This window comes from Onychomys torridus, chromosome 14 (assembly GCF_903995425.1).
Source record: "Onychomys torridus chromosome 14, mOncTor1.1, whole genome shotgun sequence".
NCBI classification, from domain to species: Eukaryota; Metazoa; Chordata; class Mammalia; order Rodentia; family Cricetidae; genus Onychomys; species Onychomys torridus.
In genome coordinates, this window is record NC_050456.1 from 2,290,516 (window position 1) to 2,318,063 (window position 27,548).

The 27,548-nt window shown below is 46.3% G+C and overlaps 1 protein-coding gene across 11 annotated transcripts in view; it reads left to right on the top strand.

Annotated features, from left to right (window-relative positions):
• Nucleotides 1-27,548, top strand: part of Atxn7l1 (ataxin 7 like 1) — a 227,567-nt gene that overhangs the window by 8,320 nt on the left and 191,699 nt on the right. For 5 of the 11 annotated variants that reach the window (XM_036205546.1, XM_036205547.1, XM_036205548.1 and 2 more), the window contains one exon: nt 14,388-14,447. The exons of the other annotated variants lie outside the window; for them this stretch is intronic. In XM_036205546.1, the coding sequence (XP_036061439.1) occupies nt 14,388-14,447 (60 nt within the window). The remainder of the gene's footprint in view (nt 1-14,387; nt 14,448-27,548) is intronic. 11 annotated transcript variants of the gene reach the window in all.

Here is a 27,548-nt window from a genome sequence, read left to right on the forward strand (position 1 = left end):
CATCCGGATTTCAGTTTATATTGAAAGTCAGACTGGAAATACAACTGGCATTCTCTGCAGTTTGATTACCCATGGGATATGCCTGAAATGGGGTTGAGCATGAAGAGAACAGAGCAGCTGGCTTCAAGATCTGCACGCTAAGGATTAGGAAGCCTGGAGGGCAGGGCCAGGCCTGGCTCCTGATGCCTCCTGATGGGTACGTCACGTGCTTGACAGCATCATCTAGGGCTGTAGGACCATGTTGACCTGTTCAGTTACCAGCTGGCAAGGGGTCTGTTGGCTCTGCTGCGGAGCTGATGGGGGAAAGCTAGATAGGCTGGTTTCTCGGTAGATTATGTTCCTATGCTCTGGGCTGACTTTCATTTGTGATGTTTGGCTTCATCCCTGACATCCTTCTGCTACCTTCTATCCAATGGTAGCAGCCAACATGGTGAAACCTGGTCCTGATGAAATCCTTGTTTGTATCTGAGGACCCCACACCCCAAGCAACCCAGTGTTTACATCTGGGAAAAGTGGTCATTCAGTGACTTCAGCAGTTAAATGTAGCTGTCATAGAAACAGAGCATTAGCCAACAGCTTGGATCTTTGCTGAATATTGTAGAAAGTGAATGGCAAGGGTAGACTTCTGTGTGTCTCTTCTAAAACTCAGTCTAGGATCCTGCAGTGATGGGCTCCCTGCTGTGCTCTATGACAGGGCTCAGACTGACTGCCTCTGCTACATGGACCTGACTTTGAGCCCTAAGACACTGGAACTGAAGGGAAAACTTGGGAAGGCTCTTCCTGCAAATGGGCTTAGATCTAGGCTTAGGATCCTGAGCAGTGGAGGCCTTAGCTTGGTTCACCCAATTCCTGCAATGAAAGTTGGAATCTCTGTGTGGCTAGAGCATCTGTTTTCATGTAGATGCTTTATCCTTGTGCCTCTCCCCACCCCATTCCACCTGCCAATTTTAAAGTGCTTCATGAAAAGAAGGAAACTGAGTGCTTGGCAGGGCAGGACAAACTGGTGCCAGGTCATGGTCATCGGAAGATACACGTGTCAAAGATGGACTCTCTGAACATGCAAAGGTTATACTGACGTGTTGAGTTCTGCAAAGCAGGTTTTGAGTTTGTGGATGTTGATGGTACAAGGACACCCTCACCAGGGTGCAGTGTTGCCTGGCCCAGTACCCCAGTAGGTCATGGAGTCTGGGGCTAGGCAAAAAGGTGATGGTGTTGTAGGGGTAGATGGTAGACGATTGAGACACCTTCTCTTACCAAGGTGATGTCCAGTTCTTCTAAAAAGTATAATGACCAAGATCGGAGTTCAGCTCAGTGGTAGAGCATCTGCCTAGCATGCACAAGGCCCAGGTTTCAATTCCCACTCCTTCCCCATAACCCAAATGCACTGGCCTCACAAGGGCAAATCCTGCCTGAGCCTGCTTCTCTGAGGTTCCTAGAGGAGTCATGTTTGTGTGGATAGAATAGAATGGTACATCGTGGGGGCTGGGTTTGGAAAGGTAAAGTTTGGCCTTTGTGGGTCCAGAGTTTTGGGTATAGAGGCTAAAAGATTGGAGATGGCTGGTGGTAAGGGTTCTATGACAGTGTGGATGTATTTAAAACCACCAAACTATGCACTTAAAAATAGCTACAGTGGTTAATGCTGTGCTGTGTGTATTTCGCTACACACAGAGTTCATTGGCATGGCAGCCTAGGGAGTTTCATGCAGCATTATTTAAATTTTGACTCAACCATTTCCCAGCTGTGTGTTAATTTCAGATTTAATTTCCTCATTTTGAGAATGGAATAATAGTTCCTCTCAGAGTTGCTGTAAAAATAAATGAGATACTGTCTGGCATCCTATAGGTACCTAGTAACGTAAGCTGTGCTTATGGTCATTTTTACCAAATACTTAGGTCCTCTTCTTTGTCTTATTTGAGCTGCCATTTCCAGGGGACAGATTGTATCAAGATTGTTTCCGGAGTGGGCCAGGACACTTCCTGACATTGGGCCAAATGTTCGTATTGTCTTTGGGTCCTCATGATCACCCTGTGAGGGAAATTCTGTTCTTAGCTGAATTTTAGAAACCGGGGAGCCAAGTCTCAGAGGGATTGAGTCATTTACCTAAGTGGCTCAGCTGAGAAATAGGGGAGCTGGGATTCGAACCCTGAGGCTGGCCGAACCCAGAGTCTGTATTCTGATCAGGGCCATAATGTCTCTCATTCTTGGAACGGTGTGAGACAAAAGGCACACTGAAGACACATCTAAGAGGTGCACATGGGCGTCTGCAGGCACCGAGCAAGGACCTTAAGTGTTGCTCCCTGACACCTGGCCCAGCCCTGTGGGGGATTGTGTCCTTGCAGCAGAATAGTGCAGAGAGACTAGTCGTCTATCCCTTCACCTCTGTAAGACCCATCAATGATGGGCTCTCTCATCCCAAGGCCCCAGCTTTGGGCCTGTGTGGTCAGAGCACTGGCCCCAGGGAGGCACAGGAGCTGATGCAAACTGTTCCTTTTTAGAAGAAGGTGTTAGCAAAGACGGTTGCCAAGCAACTCTAGGGGCATCTCTCTACAGTGATGATGTCTCTCCTTTTCCCCCCTTTTGAACATCTTCTAGGCTGCTGTTCAGTTTGCTATTGGCGTTGGAATTGTTAGTATTTTCGTGAGGGGTGTGCTGCTTTGGATGACTGAGTGCAGGTAGCTTTTCAATCCCTGCCACATTCAAGGTGTCCTTTTGATGGTGATATGCCTGCTAAGTGGGTGTGAAAGCCCTTTGCCTCCTGCAGCCACAGCATGCCCTAGCTGTCACTGGCTCTGAGGGCAGTGATGAAGGAGATTCTTCAGACCTGAGTGGCTGAGAAAGACACAGACTGCATCTTCCACATGAGGACAGGGTGAAGTAGCCATGTTCAGCCCCTGTCACTCTGGATTTTATCTGCTCTACATTAGCAAGGCCACTTGAGCATTGTGTATGGGATTCTCCTACGGGCCTCAAAGATGCTGTTCTCCCCCACCATGATTTCAGACAACAGAGAATCTTGTGAGTTTTCTTCAGCACTGTCGATGTTCCTGCAGGCACTCCTCTGTGTGAGACTTTAGTGTCCTGGCCTGCTGACTGGTGACCTTATTCCTTGTTTTATTTTCCTGATAAAGGTCACAGTATCATGTCCTAGACTAGGAGGAAGGGAGTGAGCCACTGGAAAGTGCCACTGGTTACCGTGGGGTAAGGAAAGCCCTATGTGGCCTATAAAGAAGAGCCCCATTGACCATGTTCCCACCCTTCATCCCATCTCCGGGAGCTTCCCCTATCCCCCTATATTCCTCTTCTGCAGAAGCAGAGTGAGGCCCAAACAGGACATGTGTGCAGATGAACGCTGCCACTTCCTGTGGCTGACACAAAAGACTAAGGGGCAAAGGTAGACCCGGAATATAAACATCAGCTCTGAGCAGATCCTGGGAACTTCTGTAAATCAGATGTGTCTAACCTTGCCCACTGTCCAAGTGCATCAGGCTAGCCAAGAATACACACATTTGTAGGTGACAGAGTCACATCACAGTGTCAGAAGGCTGGACGTTCCTGCTTTAAACAGTAGATAGCCCGAGAGCCGCAAGAAGGCATGCTTCCTTTAGAGGCTTAGATGCACGCACGCTCTCTCCTCTGTTGCCTGCTCCTCACGTGGCTTCTTGCTCTCTGCAGACCTTGCTGCCTGGTGAACCCTTACCATTCCCTCCATAGAGACGAGTGTGTCACCAGCCCCAGCTTCTCAGTAGAGTGCTCCTTCTCTGTCCCTGGAGGGTTGCATCCCCTAGCCTCCCTCAAGTGTTTCTGTGGACCCCCACACTCTCTTCACTCAAAAGCTAGAGCAGACATGTGCATCTTTAGAGTAGCCTCATATCTGGTGTCTGCCTCTTAGTGTGAGAGCGGCTCTGGCCTCCACTCTTTGCTCCTCATTCTGGGTTCGCCTGTCCCCCGTGACCCAGACTGTTATACTCCCTTAGTTTTCAGTTCCCTGCCTCCCCTTCCCTACATACCACTTCAAAAATTAATCTCCCCCAAATTTACATTTATCAGGTGTTCAATAAATGAACACTTTTCCTTACTTCACTGTTAGTGGCTTCAGGTACCATGGCCCTCTTGGTCCAGCGTTGAGTCCCCTCAACCCAGCAGGTAGACTGTCCTCACAGGTGTCTTGGGCCAGCTGTTCCTCCTCTGTCTCTGCCTCTGCCTATAGTGTCTTCTTGTGCTCACACCCACTCTCTTGCTGCTGGAACCAGCCTGTGCCTGGAGATAGCCTCCTGGACTCTCAGGCTATACGGACGGCCTACACGTTCCTCTGTGCTGAAGGCTGTGTCCACCACGCATTTCCGCCCTCAACTCTTACAATTCCTTCCACTTTTACATGGTGCCAGAAATCAAACTCAGGTCGTCAGGCTTATATGGCAAGTGCCTTACCCACTGAATCATCTTTCGAGTGCTGGGAAGTTCTTTTAATATTCAGAGGTAAAACCCACCTGCAATCTTCCAATTCAATGTCAACATTAACATTTTTCACACAGAAAGATGAGATGCGTAATAGTCTCTGTGTACATACCATGTAGAATAAAACAGTGGTCTGCACTGTGTCTTGTTTATTATAACATATACATGAATTTATTTATACATAAAATGTATCCATCCAGTTCTTGGTAAGGAATATAAACTATTTCTGTAACATTTTAAAATAAGTTGCAGACCTAACGACACTCCACCTCTAAGTGTCTGTCACTTTCGCCACATCTTGATTGTGTTGTTTTGAGCTAACACATTTGAGTTTTCAGAGCTTCATCTTGTACAAAACATGCCACACATTACAAAGGTGGATTTTCCTTCTGCAATGAGAACATCATTGTGTGGGGACCGTTCTGGCTCTCAGTGAAATCTCTGCTCGATAGCAGGGAATTTCCTGGGGCTCCCTTGGCATCCGTCAGTGGTCCCTGCCTGGATTCATCATTTCTTCAGAGGGGGAATGGGATGATCATTTATGGACTCTGTCTTTCTGACCTACTTTTTCTGGCCAGCATTCTCTATAATGAAGAACTCATTCTGCCGAAGCGGAAGGAACCACTCCTTTAAATTTCTCTTGAAAGGACTTTCCCTTTAATTGCCAGCTTTCTGAGACTGGGGTTGAACACCGTGATTCTTAAGCTGGTGAGGAGGGCAAGGTCAAGGATTGGTGTGCTGGCATTTCAAGGTTGTGTGTTGTGAAGACATACTCATGTGGAAGCTCAGACAGGGAGCCCCAGGACGGACAGTGCAAGCCAGTCCTGGTTGGTAGAGCCTGGGTTTTAAATCACCGGGAAGCATTATCCCAAACACTCAAGGGACCCTCTACTTTAATTTGGGGAAGGAAGAAGATAATTACATTTAAAATAATCTGGTTCTCACATTCCAGCTGGAGTATTTGTTTAGCCTGGGTTAGATGAACCACTGAGTCAAATTGCAGACTCAGGTGAGTGATGCTCCTGTCTTAGGAAGCCAGGGTGCTTCCTCTATCACTGGCTCAGCAGAAAACCACTGGGCACCCAGGATGTGGTGCCACAGGGCTGGGCCCATTGTGTGGGTAGACAAGGAAACAGCGTTGGCCAGTGCCCTCCAGGAACTCACCTTGCAGCTCACGGGGGTCCCTGGCACTGCACAGAGGATGCAGAAGGGCTTAAGATCCCCAGTGAAAGGAAAAGGAGAGACGTCAGTCTGTAGTCAGCAAGACCTTTGACATAAGCACAGGGCTGTTTGGGTATGGTTCTGCCTGGAGCATGGTGAAGGGTGTGTTGTAGAAGCCAAGTTCAAGTTGGAAGGAAGGGAAGGAGGGAGGGAGGGAGAGAGGGAGAGAAGGATGGATGGATGGATGGAGGGAGGGAGGGAGGGAGGGAGGGAGGGAGGGAGGGAAGAAGGAAGGAAGGAAGGGTGAACATTTCAGATAGAGACAGCAAAAATGGCTAGAATGTGGAGAGTCAGAGTGTTCCAGGGAAGAGCTGCAGAGGCCTGTGGAGAGCTTTCGGTTTGACAGACAGCAGCTCTTGGAAAGGATGTTATGGTGAAATTCCATCAGGACCAAATAAACCACAGCTTCATCCATGTGAGGGACCACTGCAGACATCCATGGGATTTCAAGGAAGCACCGCCCTTTCTTTCTCTCTCTTTCTTCTTCTTTTTTCTTTTTCTTTTTCTTTCTTTTTTTTTTTTTTTGGTTTAGTAATATTTATGTGCATCTTGATTTCTCTCTTTGGGGTTCTGAGAACAACTATCCCCTTCGTACACACATATACCTTAAGGTTTTTTTGTTGTTTTGTTGTTTTTTGTTTTTACAATTAGTCCATTACTATCAGTATTATTTTAATGAATATTTAGTAACCTACTCTAAAAAGTTGCTAATTATAAAGTGTACTGATGATAAGCTGTTTAGCAAACAATTGATCAATAATAAAATATTCTAAATTGTTATAAATTTTATCCCATCCAGTGCTTTTTGTCTTTTTCTGAATTCTCAACCCTGCATCTCAAGCTTTCATTGTGGACTCAGGGATGAGGCTAGTTACTGTCTTGTTAAAAAGTCCACAGTACAAATACAGTGTGAACAACTTCTTGGACAGTAGTCAGCAATGCAGACCCACTGACACTATCCCATTACAGCCAGTTTTTATAATCTGAATTTTATTACAGATCTTTGGATGTAGGTAGTTGGTAGAATGTTTGCCTAGCATGCTCACAAGCACTAGGTTGACTCACCCGAAAGGAATAAAACCAGGCATGGTGGCAAATGCCTGAAATCCTTGCACTGGGAAGGCAGAATGATCATAAATAAGTTCAAGGCCAGCCTGGTCTACATGTCAAGTTTGAGGCCAGCCTGGGCTGCTACATGAGAACATGTGAAGAGAAGGGAGGGGTAACTGGAGTAGAGCCACACTTGTTCATTTATTCATTGTCTGAGGTTGCTTTTGCTGCACTGTGGCTGAGGGAAGTAGTAAAGACAGGTCCTTACGGCCCCAAAGCCTAAAGATGTTACTGATCACACTACCTGTTTCTAGAAAGTTACTAACCCCTGCTCAACAAATTCATAGTATCGCAGTATGCCAAAATAAATAAGAAATAATAAGTTGTAATTTTTTACTATATCAAGTTGTGAGCTTCTGTCATATAGCTTTTAACTACTTAAAGCACCACTGCAGTATGCTGAGAGCCTGAGCTTCTGGTGCCAAAATAAATGAAGCTGTCCCTACCAGGCGGCTGACAGTACCAGATTAGAGGGGAAGCCACAATAAAAAAGATTTTCATTACTTCAAATTGTGGTCTAATTGTCCACAGAAATCAGAAGAAAGCAATTTTGAGGTTAGTGTTCATATGATTCTTTTTCCCTCTTAGGTCTGGGGTTTGTTTTGTTTTGTTTTGTTTTGTTTTTTCCAAAGGAGTTTTCCCCAGAACTAATTTAAAAGCTCAATACAGCATGCTTTTCTTACTAAATTTTGTAAGCATGTGTCTCGAGCCCATTTAGCCCCTGACAGATGCCCAGCCACACTCAGGATTCCCACAGATGTTCTGTGTCCAGAGAAAGGCCCACTTGCTGGTGCTGGCCCAGAGCTGGAGGAGAGCTGGGCCCACCAGTTGCATTTTCTGGGGTTTTCCTTGCCGCCATTTCCTGTCGGTTGCCTCTGAATGGATTACAGATGGTCAGAAAAAGACTTCTTGGCACGGGGAGAGAGGACCAGTATCCAGCGCTTTGTGGGAGAGGATTTATAACAGGATGGCAGTTTATGCCTACTGAGAATGGGCCTGGCTGCCGCAGGCCTGTGGGAGAATCTAGCTGCCTGTGGAGCTGTGGCTGTGGGCAGAGGGCGGAGAAGGAAGGCCATGGTAACAAGTCAGGGTGCCCTTCCTCAGAGGACCTCAGCTTCTTCCCGCTCAGAAGAGATAAGCCTGGGGAATGGCGCTCTGAGGGAACATGGTTTTTTTGGTGTGTGTGTGTGTGTGTGTGTGTGTGTGTGTGTGTGTGTGTGTGTGTAACCACCCTCCCCCCTCAGATAATGTGGCAATTTCTCTTTGTTTTACTTTCTCTTTCTTTAGCCACAGTATAATAGAATTCACTTACCTTTGAAACTTCAAAATGTACATAGTGAGGAGTTTAGTACTTTAAAGCATAGCTTTCAGTGACACGGAGCACATGTATGTATGTAGGACCCGCTTCTCCGTCCATTTCTAGAACTTCTGCAAAGCCCAAAACAGAAACTGTCCATTAACAGCAGCTCCCCTGCTCCTTCCCAGCATGCTTTTGTGTCTGAGTTGATCTGTTCCAGGCCCCTCGTGGAAAAGGAATAATTTGACTTTCTCCTTCTAACTGCCTCGCTTCACTTAGCAGAATGCTTCCAAGGTTCATCCATGTTGAGGAGAATTTGGAACTTTTTTTCTTAGGGTTGAACACGATTCTGTTGCATGTACATACTACATTTTGTTTATCTACACGTTTGTCTTACTGAAATTTGAGTTTGTTTCCCTCCTTTTAAAGTTGATTTTGTCCATTGTGCCTGATGCTGCTTCATGCCCATGTTGGGGACATGAAGAAAACCAGTTTCTGAGGAGGGATCACTTGGACCCTTCCCAGGTAGCACAGCATACTTCCTCATCAAAGCTGACAGGAATGGAATGCAGGCGCATGGAAGGGCTGTCTGCAGGCAGGCCTGCTGGGGTTCAGAGAAAGCTGGCATTCCACTTGCCAGGCTGTGCAGTCCTTGGGTGACACTGGACTGACCAGGGGGCCGTCTTCTTCTGATGTGCACAGAGGCTCTTCATTGTCCCTTGGAGTCCAGACAACACTGAGGTCTGAGAGGCTGCTGGTGACGTAACTAGTGAAGATTCTAGAAGGGGGCAGTGAGATAGCTCAAATGGGGCAGTGAGATAGCTCAAATGGCTGAGGAGCTTGGCATGCAGGCCTGATGACCTGCGTTTGACTCCCAGAATCCACAATAAAAGGAAGTAATCAACTCCTGAAAGTTGTCTTCTGATTGCCACATGTGAGTCATCACACACACACACACACACACACACACACACACACACACATACACACACGCTCACACACACACACACCACATTATAATAATAACAAAATTTAAAAAATTAAAAAATTCTTGAATTGGGCCTCCCTCTGCCAGAAAGAAAGATGCAAGATGTCTTGAGGGAGGCCAGGGGATCTCCATCTCTGGGTCATAGTGAAAGGTCCTGCTGCAATAGAGGCTATTGTGAAGATGAGACCAAGATCCAGCAAAATTACAGGACAGGAGATGGAGGCAGGGCGAGGCCTCTGGGGACAGGAGTGGACATTGTGATGGTGCAGGTGGTAGCATTTCCAGAGAACACACTGGTGATGGCCCCAGAAACCTTAGAAAGAACTGGGGAAGTGCCTCATGGAATGTGTTACAAAGTGAATGGCAGTGTCCCTTCTGACCAAAGGTGGTGACGGAAAGAGCAGGAGAGAAAAGGTGGTAGTGTTTTATTAAGAATAATATTAGCACTTATAGTGTGTTGAGTCCAGCATTGGGCCACAATAGGGTGTAATATGGCGGGGACAGAAGAGCTGACTAAGTTTGAGAGGTACTGATTGCATGGTAATTTTAGAGGTGAGAAGGTGTGTGCTGTGTGTGTGCACATTCTCCAGTGACAGGGCTGGTCCTTTGCTGGTTGTTCCTCTATGGCAAGTGACTCCCTTGCATTTAAAAATTTATGTATGTATGTATGTATGTACGTACGTACGTACATATGTGTTTAAAGAAACTTAACGCTTGTATACAGACGTGACAAGGAAGGAGAGCATGTGGAAAGGGGATTGCAAGCAAGAGCAGATTCTGCTTTAAGAGGTGAATTTGACAGCTAGAGGGATGGCTCAGCAGTTAAGAGCACTGACTCCTCTTCCAGAGGTCCTGAGTTCAATTCCCAGCAACCACTTGGTGGCTCACAGCCATCTGTAATGGGATCTGATTCCCTCTTCTGGTGTGCATGAAGACAGGTCACTCATATGCATAAAGAAAATAAATATCTTTTAAATAGATGAATTTGAGGGTTTGGAGTGTAGCTCAGTAGTGGAGTGCTTGTCTGGCATGCCCAAGTCCCTGGGTTCAATCCCTGGAAATGCAACAAAAAATAGTTGGTCTTTGTTTCTAGGGTTTATGATACGTGTGTTGTTTAAAGTGGAGTACTCCGTGGTTTGTGATATGATTAGTGTGATTAGAGATCAGGTTGTTTGCTTGTTTCAAGTTTTTGTTTTGAGCGTATGCGAAGGGATCCAGGCACAGACTGATGTGAGGTCAGAGGACACCCTGCCCTTGCCTTCTCCTTTGATCACACGGACCAGGGTTGAACTCAGGTTCTCAAGTTTGTCAGCAAGTGCCCCCATCCGATGAGCTGTCCTGCCAGCCCTCATCAGGCTGTTTTTAGTTTTATTTTTTAAATTTTCAGACAGACAGGGGACCCAACAGAGACACAGGGACAGACCGATGATGGAGCACGCTGCATGGGGAGTCTCCTTTAAATTTCATCCGTGTGGATGGTTTTCAGGGGAGGAGCTTGGCATAAAGAAGGCAAACGGTGGCTTTGCATTAGATCTTTGCAACCTCGTGGCCGAGCCCCCTGCTGCCTTGCTCTCTGGGTGACTTTAGGCCAGCTTCTTGGTCTGAGTGGGCTGCTTGTTAGCAGTCACACTGTTGAGGGTCAGGAAATAATGGCAGCTGTTGTCAAGCTGAGGGGCAGGTTAGGAAGTCCAGGCTGTTGTGAACACTCACTGCTGAGTTGTACTTAAATCAGGGACTAGCAAAGAGTGGGTCAGAATCTGAAACAGGGAGAGGCTGGGGGAAGTGAGTTAAAGAGATGGGCAGCAGACAGGCTGAAGAGCTTCAGTGAGGGCTGTCATGGGTGCAGCCTTCTGGTTCCTTTGGCGTTGACTTTCATCCATTCTGGAATGGCCTTTATCTTGGCCTTAGTTCACCCAATACAGAGTCCTTAGTGAGGGCATCTGTGAATCCAGGGTGCCAGGGGAAGTGTCCCCTGAGAAGGACCCTTCTGGAAAATGCATTTCAAAAGTCAGGCTCATGGGTCTGGAGGTCCCTCTGTGCACGGAAGTCCGGTACTTGATAGCAGTGCCTGGGTCTGCTGCATGCTTATCCTTCACAAGGCAGAGGGTGGGGAGGGTGAGGGTGTTGGTGTGGGAGAGCAACCTGTAGCCTCTCAGAGCCTTGCTCTTCCCATCTGTAAAGCGGAGTCACCACAGGCACCTCACAGTGGTGGTGGGGAGGTGAAGTAGATGTACTGATGGGCAGCGATGAACTCCACACAAGCTCGTGGTGCATGCTGGTTAAGCAGTTCCGTCCACTGCCATTGAGTCTTCCTCTGGCAGGGGAGACTGGAGGTCACTGTTCAGAACAAGGCTTCCCATCACGCTGCACGTGGACACAAAGGCTGAATTGCCTGAGGATAGGACTGCTTTTTAGGAAACAATCTAGAAATGGCCTGAGCCAGGAGCCTGGGGTGTTCAAGCCCGGCCTAGCTTTCTCAGCACTGGTTCTGATTCTAGGAAAGGGTTCTTTTATATTTTTACATTTCATCACTCCTGATGCCCTAGTCATTATAATACAATAAGAAAAAAAAATACTTCCAATTAGTCCATGCTAAGAATCAGCCCAATTTTCACAAAGTTTCAGTGTGTGTGGGATGGAAGAGACTGCAGCTTAGAAATAATCTAATACCATAAGGTCAAAACCTGGAGTGGACAGTAAAGTTGGCATTAATTTTTAATATAAAGCACACAGTTTTAAGAAACACCGAAAGCCCTTGGTACTGTGCAGGCTGTGAAGGTTGTGAACTTGACCTCTCCCTCTCTGACTGTTTAAAGAGTGAAGTGGGAGGGGGCTGGGGCTGGGGCTGATTTCCCTTGGAATCCAGATGGGAAATCCAGAGGGAAGAAAATGGCTCAGACTTCAGCATTCCCATTGTCATCTGGGGCCAGCACACGGAGCCCCAAGACCTCAAGGCCACTGGTGAATCCTTGATGAATTGTGTTCTTTTGCCCAGGAGGCAAGGGAAACCAGAGGCTCCGCCCAGTGAGCAGCTGCTTCACGTGATTGGGTCTTTGCGCAGACCCAAGCTTTTGCCAGCACTGTGTTTGAGTAGAGATGTGAGGGTACAGTGTAGCTGGTCTTCTGGTCCTCAGAGATGATTGGCTCATCTCTGGTTTGTCAGAAGGGATCTGGCAGAGCTCCCTGCTTTCTGCCTATCATCATGCAGTGATCCTCTGACAGGTGTGGTGGCGTCAGGACCTGTCATCATTTATCCAAGCCCATTGAGCTGCGCAGTTCCTCCATGTCCTTAGTGAGGAAGGGCCTGTGTGGAGGGATGGCCTCCTGGGTGGTAGGTTGGTGTAGGTCTGCAGCTTTGGAGGGCTCTCATTTGTTGCTGTTTCTGGGAATGGAAGGAAGGTGGTCTTTTGTGTGGTTGAAGTGTTGCCCAGGAGGGGTTGGGATGAGGGGACAGCACGTGATCCTGAGAGCTGCAGAAGGCAGGAACCTCGCCCAGAGGACATACTCAGGGCTTCAGGGTAGGGGCTGAGGCAGATGGTCTTGAGGACAAAGGTGCTCTCCACTGGGCCTGCTGAGCTCATCGAGGAGGGTTTGGGCTTCCATGAATAACATTTCTTTCTTTCTTTCTTTCTTTCTTTCTTTCTTTCTTTCTTCCTTCCTTCCTTCCTTCCTTCCTTCCTTCCTTTCTTTCTTTCTTTCTTTCTTTCTTTCTTTCTTTCTTTCTTTCTTCTTTTTGAAGTTAAATTCATCTTTGTATATATATATATATATATATATATATATATATATATGTATGTATGTATGTATGTATGTATGTACACCTACCTGTCTGTATGTGTACCACATGAGTGCAGTGGCTGTGGAGGGGGCCACAGGGGCATGTCAGATCTCCTGGGACTGGTTGTGTGCCTTCTGATATGGGTGCTGATGTGATATGAGCTAGACCTTCATCCTCTTCAAGAATGACAGATAATCATGGTGGGAAACATATCAACAAAGGAAGAAAGAAAGAAAGAATTAGCGTATGATACTGCTAGCTGCGGATTCAGCCAATTACTAGTTACTCTTCTCATTGTGAGCAAATGCCAGAAACAGCTTCATGGAGGGATTATTTTTGTCTCATCATCTGACCCCCAGATTCTTGAGTAGATTGCTTAACTGTGGGGACATGAGATGGTCAGGAAGCAGAGAAGGAGACGAACAGGCCAGATACAGCTCCTTCATTACATACCTCTTCCAAATAGACCCCACCCCCTGCCTTTTTTTGCCTTCTAATATTGCCACCATGTTATGAATCCTCCCAGCAATTGGTCCTCTCGTTAGGTTGGAACCCTCAGGAACTGATCATCTCTGGGGTTTCCTCACTCTGGTGATTCTAACACTGACAAGTCATAAACCAGTACTGATCTTTTTTATATGCCTTACAAATGATGATTTTTTTTTTTTTTGAGCTGGGGATCGAACCCAGGGCCTTGTGCTTGCTAGGTAAGCACTCTACCACTGAGCTATATCCCCAACCCACAAATGATGATTTTATATTGTGTTCTTATGATGAGTACTTTTCTTCCCAAGTTATTAAGTATTTATCAGTTATGCATTTCATAACTTAACTAATTCCCTGTTGTTGGATATATTGATTTTCAGTTTTTCATTATTAAAAATACTATTGGAGTCAAATGAATGTCCCTCTAAGTTTTTTTCACACATTTGTATTTCTAGAAGGTGTGTTCATTCATAGAAGGAGAATGCCAAGCCCAGACATGTTATTTTTTTGTTTTGTTCTGTTTGGGGCTACTCATTGCTAAATTGTCTTCTACAAATATTGTTTCAACTAGTACCTCCACCAGGAATATGATCTGAGACCAGTAGCTCACTAAAGGTTTTTTAAATGTTCTGTGACTTGGTAAGTTCAAATGTTACTTTGTTTTAATTTGCCCTTGTGGTCATTGATGGGCTCAGCATTCTTCACATGTCTGTTGACCTCACACACGTTCTCTTGTGAACGGTCTTTCTGTAGCTGTAGCTTAGTTGTGAATTGGCTGATGTGGTCCTTCATCTTTGGTGGTTTTACAAATGCTCTGCAGGCTCATTTGCCTTATCTGTCACATTCCAGTCTTGAGTTTTAAAACATTTTAACACAAGCCACCTGATCTTGACTGAAGGACCCAAGTAGCTAAGAAAATGGAAACCACTTGAGTCCTAGGCCAGTGGCAGGAATCAGTGGACGCTAGCAAGGGCTCCTATGTTAATAATTCTGCTGTCAAGACAGTGCCAGCAATAAAAGCTGCAGTTTACTGCACAACTCTTTTCTCCCAGGTACCTCACACACGTCAGCCTTTGATCCTCCCACCATGAACAGCTGCACAGACAGAGCAGGTAAAAACTAATTTGCTAAGATTTCATAGCTGATCCGTGGCTCAGCCGAGACAGAACTTGGGTCTTTCCACTCTGCCAGCCCCCATTCTCTCTCTTGTTTTTGGGGTTAACAATTGTTGTACACGTGAGGTCTTCCTCCATACTCTGCATGTCACCCCATCGCTGATTTTTTCTGTCCCTGTTGCTTCTCATTGATTCTTGTCTGGACTTGCTTGTTCTCTAGCATCTCACCCATCCCTGTTCTCTAGTATCTCATCTGGGCCTGTTCTCCATCATCTCACCCATCCCTGTTCTCTAGTATCTCATCTGGACCTGTTCTCCATCATCTCACCCATCCCTGTTCTCTAGTATCTCATCTGGGCCTGTTCTCCATCATCTCACCCGTCTCTGTTCTCTAGTATCTCATCTGGGCCTGTTCTCCATCATCTCACCCATCCCTGTTCTCTAGTGTTCTCATCTGGGCCTGTTCTCCGTCATCTCACCCGTCTCTGTTCTCTAGTATCTCATCTGGGCCTGTTCTCCATCATCTCACCCATCCCTGTTCTCTAGTATCTCATCTGGGCCTGTTCTCCATCATCTCACCCGTCTCTGTTCTCTAGTATCTCATCTGGGCCTGTTCTCCATCATCTCACCCGTCTCTCTTCTCTAGACCTCTTCTCTAGGTATTGTAACTTACATGGTTTTTCTGTGGTCCTAGGTGTCTTGTTGGACCACTCTTCTACAAGAAGTCCAGGGAATAATCAGGATGCAGTTTCTCTCTCACACCCACATAATCAGTGGTGTAGGGGCTAACTCCTGATTCTGTAACCTGTCAAGACAAGAGAAGAGCCCAAGATAGGTGGTCTTCAAAGATGCCCTTGCAAGAAACATGCCTCCTAGGTGACCCCAACCCACACTATGGGCGTGGGAGAGCTGACCCCTATGGCATGGGCCTAGGAGAGCTGGCTCCACACCTCGACTGAGAGGGGTGGTCCCAGTGTCTCAGCTACCACCCAGACCCACATTCTGGGCCTTCAGTTGCCCCACCCTAACATCTGTCATGTCTAGGATCTGCTGGAGCATGTGAAGGGACTGGTCCTGTGGAAGGATAACTGCAGATCTCCATTACTTGGGACAACAGCAGGATATCTGAGGGGAGTTTCTGTGAGGGTCCACTGTGATGGTGTGCCAGGGGCTCGGAGCCAGGCCAATGACTTATTGCAATGAACAGTTTGTGGGCAGGGCTGGTTGGATAAAGGGCATACTATGTGACACACCACAGCACCCAGTGCTGCTAGAATGAATGAAGGGATGTTGGAAAGACCGAGGAGTGAGTTGTTGTTGTTATTGTTTTGTTTTGTTTTGTTTTGGTGTGTGTGTGTGTGTGTGTGTGTGTGTGTGTGTGTGTGTGTGTGTGTGTGTGTGTATGTGTGTGTGTGTTGCTTTGTTATTAATTGATTTTTTTAGGGGGATGCTATAGGGGTAAGAGGAGGAAATGGAGGGACTGGGAAGTGAGCAGGATTGGGGTGCATGATGTGAAATTCCCAAATAAATAATAAAGAATTATGTTTAAAAAAAGAAAAAAAATAAAGAAATATGCCTCCTAATGGTATCTCTCTCCCTCCATGACACTTGGTTGATCTTTGGACTTCTTTTTATGTGTATGTGCATTTTAATATTAGTTTTATTGAAATATAATTCATTCACCATAAAGTGACCCCTTTTAAAGTGCTTAATTTTATGAGTTTTTTTGTTTAGTATAAACACCAAAATATGCAACTAACACCATTATCTAAGTCTAGAACATTTTTATTTTTCTTGCTCCCAAAAGAAATCTGATACCTACTACTGGACTCATACTAGGTTCTGGCAGGAGACTGGGGTATTCTGGGTGTTTCAGAGAAAGAGACCTATATCATAGATGGCTTTTCATGTATGGTTTCTTTCACTTAATAGTTTCAGGGTTCCTCTGTGTTATAGTATGTATCAGTACTTTGTTCCTTTTTGTGAGTAAATAGTATTCCATTGAAGAATATATCATATCCTGTTTATCCATGCACTAGGTGGTGAACATTTGACTTATGTCCACCTTTGGGCTATTATGAATTGTGGTATAAACACTTATATACATTTTTTTTGTGGGGGAGGGATATGGACATACATTTTTGCTTTGCTGTAACATATCGTAACTATGACTTTTTGAGCAACTATCAAATGATTTTCCAAAGCACCTGCCCTACCATCCATTCCCACCAGCAATGAGTTTTCCACATCTTGTTACCATTTGTTATTGTCCATCTTTTTCTTGTAGTCATCCTGGTGGGTGAGGGGTAGAGTCTTGCTGTGACTTTGGTCTTATTTTCTCTGACAGCCATGTTCACCCTCTCTCACTGTGCTCACTGGCAATGCATTAGCAGCTTTCTTTGACATTCTTTTGAAGTTCTTTGTCAGGTTAGGCTGTTTCTCTTTACCCATGATTTGTTTACTTTTTTTGTGCACTGTCTTCTTGGAGGTGCACTGCGTCACGTGAGCTTTTCACTCCCATGCCGTCCTAGTGATCAAATATTTCTTTTGTTGCTGGTGATTTGTGCATTGTGTTGAATTTATGCCTGTACTTTCTTCTAAATGCTTTATGACTTCAGTACACACATTTTGGTCTCTGACTCATTTTGAGTTTCTACTGTTTTTGTATGTGGTATAAGGACCAGGCTCTAGGACCCGGCTCTAGCTGGAGTATTTGTGTCTACCTGGCTCCTGTAGCTGCTCAGACTCAATTAAACACACAGAGACTTACATTATTTATAAACTGTATGGCCATGGCAGGCTTTTTGCTGTGTGTTCTTATCTCTTAAATTAACCCATTTCTATAAATCTGTATCTTGCCACATGGCTCATGGCTTACTGGTATTTTACTTCATGTTTCTCCTCGTGGCAGCTGGCAGCGTCTCCGTGTCTCAGCCTTCCACCTCTCAGAATTCTCCTCTCTCCTTATGCTGCCTACATTATACTTTATGCCTGGCTACTGGCCAATCAGCGTTTTATTTATCAGTCAGTCAGAGCAACACATTCACAGCATCCCCAGCACCAGGCCTGAATCTGTTCCTTTTCATGTGTCTGTCCAGTTGTCCAACACTGTTGTCAAAGATTATTACTTTTCCTCAGTAGCAAGCTTTGCTTCTGGACATCTGTTCTGTTGGTCTGTCTGTTTACCTGTCTTGGCTACTGCGGCTTCACGAAAAGTTTTGAAATCAGGAAGTCTGTGCTCTCCAGTGTTGTGTGTGGTCCTTCAGGGTTGCTTTGGCTTGGGACTGTACAAGATCCTCAGATCTCCATATGGATTTCAGGATCATTTTGTAAGTTTCTGAAAGAAAAGAAAAAGGCTGCTGAGGTTCTCAGAAAGGTGGTGCTGTACCTGTATGTCAGCTGAGGGACTTGGGCCACTATTTTAGTGGCCTTTCATTGCTGTGTTAAAATTACCTGCAGCAGCCAACTGCTACAATGGGTTCACAGTTTCAGAGGGTTCGACCCCGCTCAGTTGGCCCTGTCACTTTTGGGCCTGTGAAGAGGCAGCTGGTCCTGGGGCTTGAGGGGTGAGAGTTTGGAGAGAAAGCTAGCCACCTGTGGCAGCTGGGAGGTGACCTGGGCCCCAGTGTTCCCTGGAAGGGCCACTGACCTACCTCCCAGTAGGGCCTCATTACACACAGGGGCCTTTGCTGATTCGGAATCGACACTGTAGCTCCTGTCCTGATACTAGAACCTTCCACGAATATATGGATGCTGGGGCCTTACATTTCTTCCTTCATTTCTGCCAACTGTGTTTGCAGTTTCCACAGACAAGTCCACACTACTGGGGTTAAGCTCATTTATAAGTGTCTTATGTTTGCATTGCTATAGTCAGTGGAATCTTAATTTCATTTCTGCTTGCTTATGACTAGGGCATAGGAATGCAGCTGCTTGTGCCATTACTTGCTAGACTCAGGAGTTTCCTCTGTCCATTTTGTTAGGTTTTCTACATATATGATAATTTGTTTACAAATAAAAGTGGTTTTACTTTTTTCTTTCTAGTTGCCCTATGAGACTCTGTAGGACAGCACTATGTCTGACGGACATCCTTGTCATGTCCCTGATCTCAAGTAGATAGCTTGCAATCTTTCCCTAGGAAGTATGATTTGCACTGTTGGATTTTCATAAATACCTTTTCTCATGTGGACCTCTGTTCCTGCTTTGTAGTTGTTTTTATCCTGCAGGTTGCTGGAGTTTTGTCCTGTACACTTTCTCCACCCATTCAGACGTAGTGTGGTTCTGTTCTTTATTCTATTGATACAGTGCATTACTTGGATTGATTGTCACAGGTTGAACCACTCATAAATTGCCAGGATCAATTCCATTTGTTGGTGGTGTCTGATCTTATTATCGAATTTGTTGTGATAGAACTTGGTTGAGGATCTGTATACCTGCATTTTCTTGGCTTATGATGTCTTTGGACTCAGAGTTGGAAAGTGTTCTGTGTGACTCACTCTTGATGAATAGAACATGACAAAGTGACACCATGTGACGTATGAGGCTGGATAGGGGTCTTCCAACTTTTGTATTTCCTGGAACACTTGCTTTTGGATTTTTTTCTTGGAATCTGTCTGCTAGGCTGTAAGAAGCTTAAGGCACTTGGAGTATAGGCACTCTGGTAACAGTTCTACTGATCTTCTAGTGGCAGCCAGTCACACTTGATAGCCGTGTGGATGGGTCTATTAACGATCAGCTCAACAGATCTGTCATGTGACCTGACCAGTGGAGTCTCCTTGGTCCACATGAGAAATCATAATGAGTTATGGTTTTAAGCTACACACAAAACCTGGGGATATTTTATTAAACAGTGATAGGGCAAGAATCCATGGGCTTCAGCCATTCCTTAACCACACCTCCCTATAAGAGCTATGGGAGTAGGCAGAGGGGTGTTTTTCTCCTGTCGCCAGCAAAGGCCTAGAAACATCACCAAGTGGTCAGAAGGTAGCGGTACAAAGCAAAGGGCACCACCCCTGGGTGACACCCATGGTAGTCATCATTCCACGGCTGTGACCGAACCACCTAAGAGAACAAGTGAACTTCAAGAGAGGAGTAATTTATTTTGGGTTTAGTCCTGAGTCTCTGGGGCCATTGATTCTGTGACTGTGGATGACGTGAAGTAGCAGGAAGGCAGGAGCCTGGGGCAGAAGACAGAAAGGGAAAAAGTGCCTGGGACCAGGTGTAACTTTCAAAGCTACTTCTTCTAGCCTGGCCCTGCCTCCTAGGTTCTCAGCACCTCCTCAAATGGTGCCTCCAGCTGGGGAACACGCCTTCAAACATTACCTTTCACAGTGGTGGCCAGGGGTGTGCTTATGGTTTGGGATTTTATCTCACGTGTTCCCTGGCTGGACTCGAACTAGCAATATAGCTGAAGATGACCAGAGGCTTCTGGTCCTCTTGCTTGCACCTCCCAGATGCTGAGATTATAGGCCTGTGCCTCCATGCTCAGCGTATATGGTGTTGGTGATGAAAGCTTAATGCATGCTCAGCAAGCGCTCTACCCACTGAGCCGCGTCTCCAGCCCTCCCCCCTTTTAAAATTTTTTTCCTCTGAAACGGGTCTCAGGTAGCCCCGGCTGAGCTTAGACTTACTGTGCAGCTGGGGAAGACTCTTCCCCAGAACTGCGCCTGCCTTTGCTGGACTTCACGGCGTGTCCAACCGTAACTCTGGCTGGCGGCGAGCGAGCTACCTGCTCCTCTGCAGTGTGACAGCACTCTGCAGCTCCGTCTTCTTAAGACTGCAGTATTTCATCAGCAGAGTTCCCCTCACCCCAGCCTCCTGCTGATTCCACCTCCTGTGAGCAAGAGTGGGTTACAGAAGGCAGCTGAAGGGGCCTGAAGAGACAGGTGTGACCTGACAGCCAGCACCAGGAACAGAGCCTAGACACATGGAAGAACTTGAAAGGCCTGTGCAGCCTTCCCAGATCCATGCCAACCCAATGGACCAGCTTTCAGTTGTGGCACATAGGAACTAGGCAAACAAACCTGTCTCTTGGATGTTAGCTTTCCCTGCCGGGATCTATGTGTGGGTCAACCTGCTCCTTTATTTAAAGAAAAGGGGAATAATTCATATACTGTTATTGCCGTTTCCATAATATTGGAAATACATGTCAAAACCACAGTGAGATATTGCTGTATATCCACTAGGATGGATAGATATGAATGTGTATTTATTTTAAAAAGGAAAAGGAAATTTGCGTGTTGTAACAGGGATGTTCACAGTAGCCCAAAGTTAGGAGCAGCCACATGTCCGTAAACTAGTGCACGGATAAACAGAATGTGGTTTGTCCTACAATGGAATATTATTCATCCATAAGAGGAAATGAAGTACTAACATTTGCCACATTGTGGACACACCTTAAGAGCATTGTGCCAAGCTGGATGGGTGGTGCACACCTTTAATCCCACTTTAATCCCAGCACTTGGGAGACAGAGGCAGGCAGATCTCTGAGATAGAGGCCAGCCTGGTGTACAGAGTGAGGGAAATCCTGACTAGAAAAAAACAAAGCAAAAACAAACAAACAAACAAACAAACAAAAACAACAACAAAACAAAAACTGCCCCAACCCCCCCAAAAAAAACAACAACAACAACAAAAAACATTGTACCAAGTGAAAGAAAGAAGCAGTTCACTTTGGATTATGTTTTTGAGAAATGTCCAGAACAGGGCAATTTATAGAGACAGGAAATAGATTCAAGGTTGTCAGAGCAAAGAGAGGAACAGGGAAGGATGGACTTCTGTTTGGAATGGTGAAAATGTCCTGGAATTAGATAGTGGCGATTAACACATTGTGAATTGTGTGCTTTCACAGGGTTCAAATGAGGACTTCCAGGTGTGTGAATCTTACTTCACAACTTTCCAAGATGAAGCTGTACTCCACTTTCATGGCTCTTGCTGTAGGGTACCAGCCAGCATCATTTCCCCAAAGAGGCACTTTCCCAAGGTAGCAGGAGGGTGGATGGGGGCCGAGAATCCTGACATGGCACGGAGAGTCTAGTCTTAGGAGTAAAATATTCTGATGCATCTTGCATTCCAGCCAGACAACCCCAGGCCAGCTCAACCTGTCTGTACTGTTTAAACCCTCTGGAAATGGGAGAGCTTTCTTTAATAAACACTTGTAGACTGCCCATTATGTGCCAGGCATCGGTGCTGGTCCCGAGCCAGGGAAACCTGAGGGACAGGAACACTTGTTCAAGGCCAGCAAGCCGCTGGCTGGTCAGGGGTCTTGGTCCCAGGCATCTTGGCTTGGCCTCTGGGTCCCGTGCTCTGTGCCATGCACATACATATCTCCCATGTTGTTTGGGGGATCCAGTGCAATTAGATACCGTGAAGCTTATGAACAGGGATAAGATACCACACACACGAGGCCCAGAGTTCTCCTGCTTCAGATATTAGCAATTAGATTTACAGGAAAAACACCTGGGGCTCATCTGCCTGAATGAGCTGTTTCACCCCATCTTAAATGCCTCCCTTCTGGAGTTCACCAACGAAGTTAGGGCTGAAGATCTTGTGTCCGTGCTTTCTACAGAAAAATGTCCCCCAAAGGCTTCTGTGGAGTTGCTGGAGTTGCCATTATTCTGTGGGGCCAGGGCGTGGCGGCAAAAGGGATGGCCATGGGGCGCTTGTTCCCACTAGGCCAGGTAAACCTAGAAGGGTGGCCATGTATCTAGGAAGGCACATGCCTTGTGTGTGGAAATGGGTCTATGAAGATTCCGTAGCAAATGCGTGCTCCCTCCTTCTGGGGCTTCTGGCAAGCATTAGACAGGATTTTTGGAAGCCATGAAAGGCAAAAATTTCACCCTGGAGATAGAAAGGGTGGAGCTGAAAACAGGGCATTTAGATTTGGAAAAGCTCGCTAGAGAGTTAGCTGATGAATGGTCAGACCTCAGGCCTCCAGCTCTGGAGGTTCATAGGCCCGCATGCTTCCTCCGGCCTGGGTAGTCTGCAGCTCCACCCAAGCAAGCTCTTCTGCCTGCAGTGGCAGCTGTCCACAGCTGTCTCATTCTCTACAACCTTCTTAGCAACCTTCCAGCTAGTCTCCCTTCCTCGGGGTACTGCCTCTCCGTTCCAGCCTTACCATTATCAGAGGGCTTTTTCCAGAGCCCAGGTTGCTCATCAGTGTGGCCTGGAGATAGATTATTTTCACAGCTCCCCAGGGTATACCGAGTGAAGGATATTTGTGCCCGTGTTCCATCCCTGCCTCGCCCCAGTTTGTCCCTGTCCTCTGTGCATATTCCTCCATTCCTCACTGCTGCCCTGTCCGCTTCCTACTCATCCACGAGAGCCCAGTTCAAATGAGGTTTCCTTGGCGCTACCTCCCCGTCAGCCCTGTGCTGAGTTCATGAGTCGGGAGCACACTTCAGGTGTCTGTGTTCCATCACTTACCATCCACGTGACTGTTCTTTGTCTTTCCCGTGGGCTGTGGGCCTTTGCACAGAACTTATCACATAGCTACTCCTTTTCCCAGCCTGCACACAGTAGGGACTTAATCAGTGCATCTCCCTGAGCATGTGCACAGACGCTCAGGGTCAGGGACATGTGAACTCTCTAAAGAGCTGGGGATGCCATCTCCTGTGGGATGTGCCAGTTCTTCCCTTTCTGCTGGATATCCTGAGTAGAGATTGGGGGAGAGGGGAATCTTTCTCACTCTGTGCTGTGGCTGCTAACAGCTGCCATTCTGTTGCCCCAGGTGGACAATGCAGGGTAGATCACTGTGCCAGGCCCACTCGTGCTGATCGGTGCCATCTGAAACCCACTTCAAAAGGGGGAAACTACTGCCATTCACATTCTTGTACCATTGGGAATGAGGGGCGACAGTGTGCTGAGCTGAGGTGTGGGAGGGAAGTCTGACCGTCAGGTTTTGGTTTTCAAGTTCATGAAAATCCACAAGGTGTTTTTTGTTTCTTCATTCCATGCAGCAGCTTCCTAAAACATCTCAGCTAAGCCATTACCCACAACAGCCTGCCATTTGGCCTTTGTAAAAAGGAAGCCTCTGTCTGTGTATCTAGAACACCCACGCTGCCTTACGTCATGCCGTTGGCTGGCTTTGCATGGGTGGCTTCCCTGAAGTGGAGTGGGCAATTTGAAGATCTCTGCAGTGACTTTGAGAGGGATGCTTGTTTTCAGCAGAGATGTCCCTTCATGAAGGAATGATTCTTCTGCCTTCCCTTAGGAGTGGCAGAGGTTCCTAAGGGTCCACTCATGAGGGACAAAGAAGCAGGGTGCAGTCCAGCCCACTCTTCACTTGGGCAAGTGGACTGACATTACCTTGTGCCTGGATTCACAGAGACCTGGTTGGTGAGTTGCCTAGGGATCCTGATTCTGGTCAGTTCCACATTGCCCTGGGGCCTTGCTGACTGGGAGAGTGATTAGTAGGGAATGGAACTGTGGTGGAAAATGAGACTGGCCAGCCACAGGCCCTTGTTACTGCCTCAGTGTGTTGGCATGGAACTCACCCTGAAGGATTCATCCTGGGAGGATGGGGCGGTTTTAAGCCCCGGGCTTCCAGATCTTGCTCTCTGCTAGGATTTCACAGGCCTGCAGATCTCTCTGTACCATAGATGACACCCCTTGTATGCAAATACTGAGTCCCTGGGGTGTGGCCTGGGCGCAGCGGTTCCTCTCAGAACTCCAAGGATAATGTCAAGTGTGTGGAATTCTGGCTGAAAGTGATTGAAATGTTTTTTCCAGGGAGCTGCTTCCCTCTGTTATAGGTATTTTCCTAACAACACTTATGCAAATAGCGGAGAAAAGAAGGAAGTGGTAAAATGTGGAGAGTATCTTCTGCTCCTGCAGCAGGCTCTGCTGAAAAAACCTTTTGATTTTCCATCAAAAAGGGGTGGGGGAGGAAGGAAGGCAGACAGACAGCTGCCCTCGGGGTGGTGCCAGCGGACATAGCCAGGAGGCCTGTGTTGTTTCTCATCTGCTTCGGAGGGCAGGATTATGTTGGAAGCCTGAACCAATACGGGCCTTTGGCCACGTATTGCTCTTTATTGTATACCCTGCCAGAGGAAGTTATTGATTTACAAATGGCAGCATTCTTTTGCTGGAGGTCGGAGGGAAGCTGTTTTCCAAGGGAGAAATCTTGCTTCAGTATTTGCAAGGCAACTCTTGTTTTCAGAACTGGCTCCATCAAGAGCAGTCACTCACATGTGATGCCATTCTCTATGGAGGCAGATGATTGGTAAAGGTCCACAGGGTCTGGTGCCCTCACCTCTGTCTCCCCTCCTCCCTCTCATTCCTCCTCCTCTCCTTCCTCCTGCCGAGGTTCACATCCACACCTCCAGGTGTGATCTAAATAATCTCCCAGGTGTCCTAAAGTCCTCCCAGACCACAGTCAGTGTTCATATCTCCAACCGCTTCTCAGCTTTCTCCGCCATCAAATGCAGACTCTAGGAGGGATGCATCTTTACCAAATGACTCTTATTCTCCGCCCCTTTCTTTGGGGATTGGGGTCTGAAGTAGTGGTATTGGCTCAGACATTGTAGCATCATTTTGGTATCAGGGTTCAGTGGGCACCTTCAAAGGTGTTCCATGTTAATGTGTCTCACTCAGGACATGGAAGTGGGCAGAGACTTGAGACTAGTCCCTGACTTTTAACTCCTGTCTCAGTGGGTCTTCTTGAATTTCTGAACCTCCATTTCCATTGCATTTTTGAGGCTTGGGAATATTTGCCTCCTCTGCACTCTGCCCAAAAGGTACATTCCTCCCTTCCTTCAGTCCTTCTGGCCCAGAGCACTACCCTCTGTGATATCACTTCCTTCTTTTCATTTGGTTTGGGGATGAACTGTTAACCAGCTGGTCACTTCCCCTCAGAATGACCTTGTTCTTTATACATTTCCCTAAGATCTTCTCTTTACCTGCTGCTGTCAACCCTTTCAGGAAGTTCCCCCCTCTTAAAGTTTTTGATAAGAAATAAGGGTGCTACTTGTTAAATTTTGTATGACTTGAGTAAGATTGGCCCCTAAGACTCATATATTTCAATGCTGTGACCAGGGAATAGATCTGCTTGAAAAGATTAGAAGGAATAGTAGGTGTGGCCCTGTGGGAAGAAGTATGTCACTTGGGGTGGGCTTTGAGGTTTTCAAGAGCCCATGCCATACCCAGGCTCTCTCTCTGCCTAGAGGTCAGGATGTAGCTGAGCCATGCCCGTCACCGTGATCCCCATCAAGAGGATAATGGACTAAACCACTGAAACTGTAAGCAAGCTCCCAGCTAAATGCTTTCTTATAAGAGTTGCCATGGTCATGGTATCTCTTCACAGCAGTAGATCAGTGACTAAGACAAACGTCTAGATTTTTTGTTTTATTTTTAGAAAAAGTATGTCTATTACCAGTTATGTAAAAATCTTCCAGTATGTCTGTTAATGGGGTTTTGTTCTTTATGAATATTGGCTTTGCTGTGGTTGCATGAAGGATAAGAAAGTTCTTACTAACCAGAAGAGAAACTGCCTCCATTGTATAAGGAAGTAGATTCCAAGTCCCTTATGGGAAACCAGTTTACAAGACACCTTATGGGACCAGAGGTGAAGTGAGGATCATTTCCCCAGTGAATTTAGAACTGAGATGCAGATACAACGGAATCTAAATCATACTAACATGTTCAGAGTTGATCCATCCACCTCATACCTTTGACCAGTCTAGGGACTTTTAAATTATTGTTATAAAATTAAATTAACATGTACTGTTTCATCTGCTTGTATTATGTATGTATGTATGTATGTATGTATGTATGTATGTATGTATGTATGTATCTACCTACCTACCTATCTATCTATCTATCTATCTATCTATCTATCTATCTATCTATCTATCTATCTATCTATCTATCTATCCTTCTATCTATGATGGGGTCTCACACTATAGCTCAACCCAGTCTCCAATTTAAGATTATCCTGTCTCAGTGCTGGGAGTACAGATGTAAGCCACACATTTGCTTCAAATTATAACAATTTGAAGAGCATACTCAAGGAACAGGGCAAGAGAAGCCCCTCTTGGCCCGCAAGAGCCTCAGGCTGCTTTGCCCCTCTGCTCTGTGTCTTGCTCAGCTGCTCAGTATCCCTCCCGAGCCTCCTTCCACAAAACACTAATTGAATTTGAACATACCCCTTTAAAGTCACAAACATGTTCCATTGTTTTAGAAGTCAAAATTGACTCAGCAATCCCTAGAGGTCACCCTGACCCCTAGGAAAACTGTCCCTAGGTTCTCAGTGGCATGGTTGGTAGCTGGATGTCTTCTGTCTTGTCGCTGACCCTTTCCTCCTCACTATAGTTTCTCTGCATGGTTCCATTATGAAGGGGCAGCTCAGATTTCCCATGAGGAAGAGTGCCTGTCCCTCAACATAATTCAGAATGTAGTTCTGAGAGCCTGCAATGTCCTGAGCACTGCCTGTACCCAGTGGCAGGGAAGAAGAAAGCAGTTGCTCTCTGAGAAGAAATGCACGGACTCACCCAGTAACAGGAAAACTTTCAGTGGCTATTATGCAAGAAGGGCAGCTGGCCATTTGTAACTAGCTCCGTGTTAATTGGGATATTTGGCTGTGGTTGTCCCTCTGGGAATATAAACTGTGGAATGAAGGTATGTGTGCATACAGGTTTGTAAACAAGGAGTTTTAGTGCTCTACTGTTGATAAAAGTGGAAAAGATGGGGCTGCAGAGATGGCTCAGCAGTTAAGAACACTGGGTGTTCTTCCGGAGAACACAGGTACAATTCCCAGCACCCACATGCAGGCTCACAACTGTCCATGACTCCAGTTCCAGGGAATCAGATACCCTCTTCTGGTCTTCAAGGGCACCAGACACGCACACAGTACACAAACATATATTTGAGTAAAATACCCACACATATAAAATACAAATAAATTACCCCACTTCCCACTCCAGGGTGGGAAAGCCTGCAGCCCCAAAGATAGGAGACTATTAAACTCATGTGATATATCTATTTGGTGATATCCTCAACAGCCACTTGGGACTTTGTGTTCAAAATGATATCTGTGGTGGTTGAGATTGCTCCTTCCTGTGGACCAAAGGTGGGTGCATGAAATAGTCATGTGGAGATGGCTCA